At 36.1% G+C, this 6,950-nt stretch overlaps 1 protein-coding gene across 1 annotated transcript; it reads left to right on the forward strand.

The window, feature by feature from the left end:
• The first annotated feature begins 4,223 nt into the window (after nucleotides 1-4,223).
• On the forward strand, nucleotides 4,224-6,414 carry LOC121389756 (galactoside alpha-(1,2)-fucosyltransferase 2-like). The gene is made up of 2 exons (XM_041521405.1): nucleotides 4,224-4,227; nucleotides 5,114-6,414. Exons 1-2 carry the CDS (start codon nucleotides 4,224-4,226, stop codon nucleotides 6,286-6,288), a joined length of 1,179 nt encoding a protein of 392 aa, XP_041377339.1. The 3' UTR covers nucleotides 6,289-6,414.
• The last annotated feature ends 536 nt before the right edge of the window (nucleotides 6,415-6,950 follow it).

A 6,950-nucleotide genomic window follows, 5' to 3' on the forward strand; every position in this document is an offset into this window, starting at 1 on the left:
AAGCGGTTGATATTAGTCCCCTTAAATGTATTATAAGTGGACAGAAATATGATACCAAAGAATGAAAATATCTTGTTAAAGATGTTATGACATACCAATGACGTCATGAAGCAAATATGACGCCACATTGCGTCATCAGGACTGAAAATCGCTTATATTTAAAATGCACTCGTGTAGCAGATACCATAGTGCACTCAAGGATCGAATGCGTAATCTTTAATTATATAACATATTAAAATGGTTGACAGGATAATACAAAATAATGTAAGGGTCAGCTGTATTGTCTGAGAGGGAAGTGAATTAATGCCTAAGATAATGTCATCTGATGTTATATAATCAAAACATGTGCTTTATGTATTCAATGTAATACGGGGCGGGACGTAGCCCAGTGGTAAAGCACTCGCTCGATGCGCGGTCGGTCTGGGATCTATCCCCGTTGGTGGGCCCATTGGGCTATTTCTCGCTCCAGCCAGTGTATCACGACTGGTTATCAAAGGCTGTGGTATGTACTACCCTGTCTGTGGGACGGTGCATATAAAAGATTCCTTTCCGCTAATCGAAAAGAGTAGCCCATGAAATGGCGACAGCAGATTTCCTGTCTCATAATATATGTGTGGTCCTTAATCATATGTCTGACGCCATATAACCGTAAATAAAATATGTTGAGTGCGTCGTTAAATAAAACATTTCCTTCCTTTCTTTTTAATCCTTACCACCGAGCAAACATATCATACAAGTAAATAACTTGGAATTGGGCTAGTTCAGACAGGATCACTTGTCAAGGGAATATTTTCGCCTCTTCTCTCTTTTATGCCTTTTTGGTCGTAGATTATTTGTAATTGGGAAACGTGCATCACTTAAAGGGACATGCCTGTGTTTGCTGCAATTTTTAAGATGTTATCGACTAACAGAGACGTTTTAACGATTGTAATTACATCAAATGTATGTTTCTGCATAAAATATTAGTGGCTGTATATTAAACGTGTTTCTGATCGTTCTAATATTTTTAAAATTTCATTTTATTTCCTAAAGTATATTTTTTCGTACGTACGAAATTATTTGAAGACAAATTCCAGTTTGGGCTTCTTACAAATATTAAGACACCAGAAACACATTTAATATGCAGACACTAATATTCTAAACAAGAAAATATATTTAATATGTAAGTTTAATCGTAGAAATATTTTATTAGTCGAAAACATCTTACAATGCAGCAAACTCAGGAATGTTCCTTTGACAGAACAGAACAGAACAGAACAGATCTTTATTTTGCCCAAGGCCACCATAGTACAAATTCTTAGATTTTTCGTGTATGTACAATATCTACAGAACGTACGATAGATCGCCTTTGGGGGACTCATCTCATCTGTTTTTGTTCTCTCTCTCTCTCTCTCTCTCTCTCTCTCTCTCTCTCTCTCTCTCTCTCTCTCTCTCTCTCTCTCTCTCGTCCCTCTCATCTCTTTCAAACCCCATCCACTCTCTCTCTCTCTCTCTCTCTCTCTCTCTCTCTCTCTCTCTCTCTCTCTCTCTCTCTCTCTCTCTCTCTCTCTCTCTCTCTCTCTCTCTCTCTCTCTGTGTGTGTGTCTCTCTCTGTCTTGTCTGGGCGGGACGTAGCCCAGTGGTAAAGCGTTCGCTTGATGCGCGGTCGGTCTATGATCGATCCCCGTCGGTTGACCCATTTGGCTATTTCTCGTTCCAGCCAGTGCTCCACAACTGGTGTAACAAAGGCCGTGGTATATACTATCCTGTCTGTGGGATGGTGCATATAAAAGATTCCTTTCCGCTAATCGAAAAGAGTAGTCCATGAAGTGGCGACAGCGGGTTTCCTCTATCAATATCAATGTCTGACGCCATATAACCGTAAATAAAACATTTCCTTCCTTCCTCTCTGTCTGTCTCTCCCTCCTCTCCCCTCCCCCGCTCTCATCTCTCTCAAATCCACTCCCCCTCTCTCTTATTATTAGTCCTCTTCCGCTCCAACCGAAGGAGACGTTAGGTTTTGTGTCTCTCTATCTGTCTGCATGTATGTCCGTCTGTCCCACATAGGTTTCCCGACTGTTTTCGCAGTGCCTCAAGATACTGAGTTTACATGTGTTGCTTTATCATATCGTTTGATTTTCATAGCCCTTGACCTTTGGAGATATGAAAATGTGCTGGACCCGGTAGGGAACATGCATTGCTTTAGCAGTACTCTCAGAATGCCTGTTTTAATTTTCTTTCTTTAGGTGACCCAGTTTACTGACGGCATCCACCGAGATATGTGCCTGTGTAGTATGGGAACGAATCTGCTAGGTAACAGTAAACCAATTCAGCCATTTGACACATCCATCACACGTTCAAGCACGCCTGTCCTGGACATACTCCCACGTCCTCAGAAGGATCCAGCTGATACAGATGGCCAGGAAAACAGGCAAGATTAGATTTCTTTTTATTATATGAAAATTTAAAGACATTTATAGAAAAGGTGCAGATAGATAGTAGTTACAAGTCCAACTACTCTGGAGTTATTTTACAACTAAAATTATGTCATTTTGAAAAGGGTAAAGGACTTTGGAAAATTACTAATTCACTATTTAAAGATAAAAAACTATGTTGAAATAATTAAAGAAACCATCAAATATGTTAAATCGCTGCATTCGCCATTCTAACCTTCGCAGGATAAAGCCGATATCTTAAGACAGTAACCAGTTATTCCCTATATAGTAAACTTATTTCTAGAATAGAACTTAACAATGGTAAAGTAATAATTGATCAAAAACATATTTTAGAAGAAACTAAAACATTTTATAAAACATTATACTCTAGTCAAGCTGAAAGTGAGTCAACTGTAAAACCAGGTTTTAAACATATCAGAAATATGGATTTAAATATATTAACAGATGCAGAAGCAGATGAATTAGAAGGTAAAATAAAATATTTTGAAGCATTAGCCTTTCTTAAAGATATGAAAAATAAAAAGAGCCTGGTATCAGATGGATTTTCTGCAGAGTTTTTAAAACTTTTTTGTTGGGTCATTTCATTGTACGATCAATAAATTATAGTTATGATATTAAAGAAATGTCAAATACACAGAAATTGGGAACAATAACTTGCATACCAAAACTAGATAAACCTAAACCTTTTTTTTTATATAATTAGAGACCAATAGCATTATTAAATTGTACTTATAAAATAGCTTCTGGTTGCATTGCCAATAGAATTTTAAAAAGTGTTAGATAAAATAATTGCAAAAGATCAGACTGGTTTCATTAAAGGTAGACAGGCCTATATAGGGGGAAATATAAGATTAATCTATGATATTGTGCAATATACAGAGTTGAGTAAAATTCCTGGATGGCTGCTACTGGTTGATTTTGAAAAAGCTTTTGATTCAGTTTTCTGGAACTTCATTGAACAGACTTTAGATCTATTCAACTTTAAAGCATCGATAAAACAATGGATACAAGTGTTTTATAATAATTCTGAGTCTACAATAATGCAAAATGGTTTCTTATCTGAAAGCTTTAAAGTAGAAAGAGGCTGTAGACAAGGCGATCCCCTTCCCCCTATACTTTTATCATTTGTGCTGAGGTGCTTAATAAGAAATTCTAAAGAAATAAAAGGGATACACATAGAAGGTGAAGAATATGTAATATATCAATATGCAGATGACACAACCTTCATTTTAGACGGATCCCCCGAATCCCTGGACAGTACTTTAAGAATATTAGATCAGTATGTTTCTGGTTTGAAAATAAATTATTTAGAAACAAAGATCATTTGGATTGGTAGTAAAAGGTTTTCTAAAGATGTATTTCACCATGTAAAATGGAAGCTAATATGGGGGGGAACAAAACTTTAATCTATTAGAAGTACAGTTTTATGTCAATCTTGAAGAAATTACTGTTAATAACTTTGAACAAAAGGTACTGGAAATGAAAAAAATAACAAAACATTGGTTATCAAGAAAGTGAACTGTTTTACGTCAAATTACTGTTGTTAAAACTCTAATAGTACCAAAAATAACTCATTTACTTATTTTACTACCAAACCCGCCAGATATAATAACAAAACAAATAAACTATTATATAATTTCATTTGGCAAAATAAACCTGTAAAAAATTAAACGAGAAATATTGATACAAGATTATAGTAAAGGAGGCATTAAAATGTTAAATTTTTTCAAATTTTATGATGGCTTTAAAAGCTTTCTTGATAAAAAGACTCTTCACTTCAGATTCAAGATGGGTAACTTTATTCCAAGCAGTAACAAAATTAGAGACAGAAGATATGTTTAAATTTGGAGAAAATTTTATTCAAAGAAAACAAAAACAAATTAAAAATATATTCTGGAAAAATGTATTACAGAGCTGGATAAGAATTCAACAAAAACAAACTTTGGAAAATAACGATGAAATAATGAGTACAAATATTTGGTTAAATTGTTATATAATTAAAGATCACAAACCTATATTGTACAAACATTATGTTGAAAAACAAATTATTTTTATATAAGATTTACTTAATGAGAATGGACAGTTTATGAACTTCAACACATGTAAAGTAAAGTAGAACATTAAATCAAATTTCTTAGAATATGCAACTTTAATAAAAGCTATTAAAACTTTTATAGACAATATAAAAATTTGATATCCAACTTTTTGTACCCATGAATAATCCAATTTTCCCTTTTAATTTAAGAATATTTTTGAAAGATAAAAAAGGAAGTAAAGCAATATAAAAACTGTTGAAAAAGACCAATGCAGTTCCTACTTCACAAACTAAATACTCTGAATTAGGTTATGTTTTTTCTTCACAGAAGTAGAAACATTATTATAGCTTACCATTTAGAGTTTTAAAAGACCCTTCCTCATTATGGTTTCAGTATAAAATTGTACATAGAATATTAATAACAATTTTTTTTACATAAAATTAAATATATAGACACAGATATTTGCAATTTTTGTAATGTTCAACTCAGGGGAAGGGGAAAAAGAGAAAGGGTCCTCCATCGGGTTTCAATCCTTCGACTTACGCATTTCTGGTGAGTGATCTGCCGCCTAAGCTAGATTCCGTTAACGCTACGGACATTATTAATGATTATAATAAAACTCTTTTGTGTGTTATTTTGCAGCAAGAACTCTGAAGTGTTGTCTGGTATGCGGACTAATTTCTATAGCAGTCAGTGCGTACAACTGGAACTGGCGTGGGTCGCGTTCAGTTTCCGTGGCAGCCAAAGACAGCTCTAGGTTCCATGAAAAACAAACACACGAGCACGAGATCAATAACGAGAACAATCGCCGGTTGCCAAGAGTTCAGGACAACACAAACCAAACCAGTGACACGCCTGTTAAAACTGGGAACGACGATCGATTAGCAAACAACATCAACACAGGTGTAATAAATACCAAAGGCATCAGCCAGTTGTTAAATGTCACCGATAAAAAACAACAGATTAGTTTCTCCCACGGCACGTTCTATCTTGCGACTAATATAATTAAAGGCGTCGGTCTTGGAAACTTAATATATATGTATGCATCGCTGGTAGGCCTAGCTAACAGCAGGAATATGACAGTAGCTCTACAAGCAAACCATCCTCTTAGGAAAATGTTTCATCTCAAAGCAATGTTTTTTCCAAAAACAATCATGTTCAAAACTTTCAAAAGAGTAACTTCAGAGAAATGTTGTATGTATGACGAAACGTTTCTAGAAATGCCTCGAAATCGTAATTACACAATTGACAGTCTGTTACAATCGTGGAAGTATTTTAGCCACGTGGAATCAAATATTCGTCATCAGTTAAGATTTAAAGATCACATCAAGTCCGTTGCCGAGAAACGAATTCGTGAAATTCGTGAAAAATATCAGTCAAAAAGTCCAGGGGAGATAACTCTAATAGGTGTTCATATACGAAGAGGTGATAAAGACTCCAAAATAGCCAGAAAAAACGGAAATTACGTCGCTCCGCCTGAATATATAAAAAATGCAATGGCGTATTATGTGTCTAGGTTTTCAAACTGTGTTTTTGTTGTTTGTAGTGATACCATGACGTGGGTGGGAAAACACGTAAAAACAAATTCAGGGATGGAACTGATATCAGAAACGAACTCTCCGCAAGTGGATATGGCCATATTGTCTCTATGCAATCACACTATTATGACAGTGGGGACATTTGGATGGTGGGGAGGCTATTTAGCTGGAGGGACTGTGTTGTACTATAAAAATCCGTATGACGAAAAAGATCAATTCTGGAGTAAGGTATTCAACATGGCTGACTACTACCCATCACATTGGATACCTATGGTCTGAATCTGTATTAAAGTGGTAAAGCGTTCGCTTGATGCGCGGTCGGTTAAACATTAGGTAATTTTGACATATAGTCATCAGAGGAAACCCACTACATTTTTTCATTACCAGCAGGGGATCTTATATGCACTTTCCCACAGACAGGAAAACACATACCACGGATTTTGACCAGTTGTGGTGCACTGGTTGGAACGAGACAAAACCCAATCGGTTGAATGGATCCACCGAGGTGGTTCGATCCTGCGATGCAAGCACCTCAAGCGAGCACTCACCCGACTGAGCTAAATCCCGACCCTCGTTGTGTTAAAGACACGAATCGAGTCGAACTGAATGAGACTGTGTTTACACGGCGTGTAAGCGTATTTATGATGATCATAGAGCTTGGTGCATGTACGGACATTTCCTTTCGGTTTCCACGCTAATGCTTATGCATAGCTTCTGTACTCTGACTTCAGTGGACTTGGTTTGAGTTTTGAGTTTTCCTTCTCCTGGAAGAGTTTCCTTACTAGGATGCTGAGCCTCTCCAGCCCAGTTTTAATTTTGGAGTTTGCTTCTCCTAGACAGTTGTCTTTCTTGATTCACGTCCTCTGTCTGTCTGGTCCATATTAGTCCTCCATATAATACACCACACGATACTTCTTATTCTAACTTCACAGAGTCCTCCA

The sequence above is a fragment of the Gigantopelta aegis genome, chromosome 15 (genome assembly GCF_016097555.1).
Source record: "Gigantopelta aegis isolate Gae_Host chromosome 15, Gae_host_genome, whole genome shotgun sequence".
Classification (NCBI taxonomy): domain Eukaryota; kingdom Metazoa; phylum Mollusca; class Gastropoda; order Neomphalida; family Peltospiridae; genus Gigantopelta; species Gigantopelta aegis.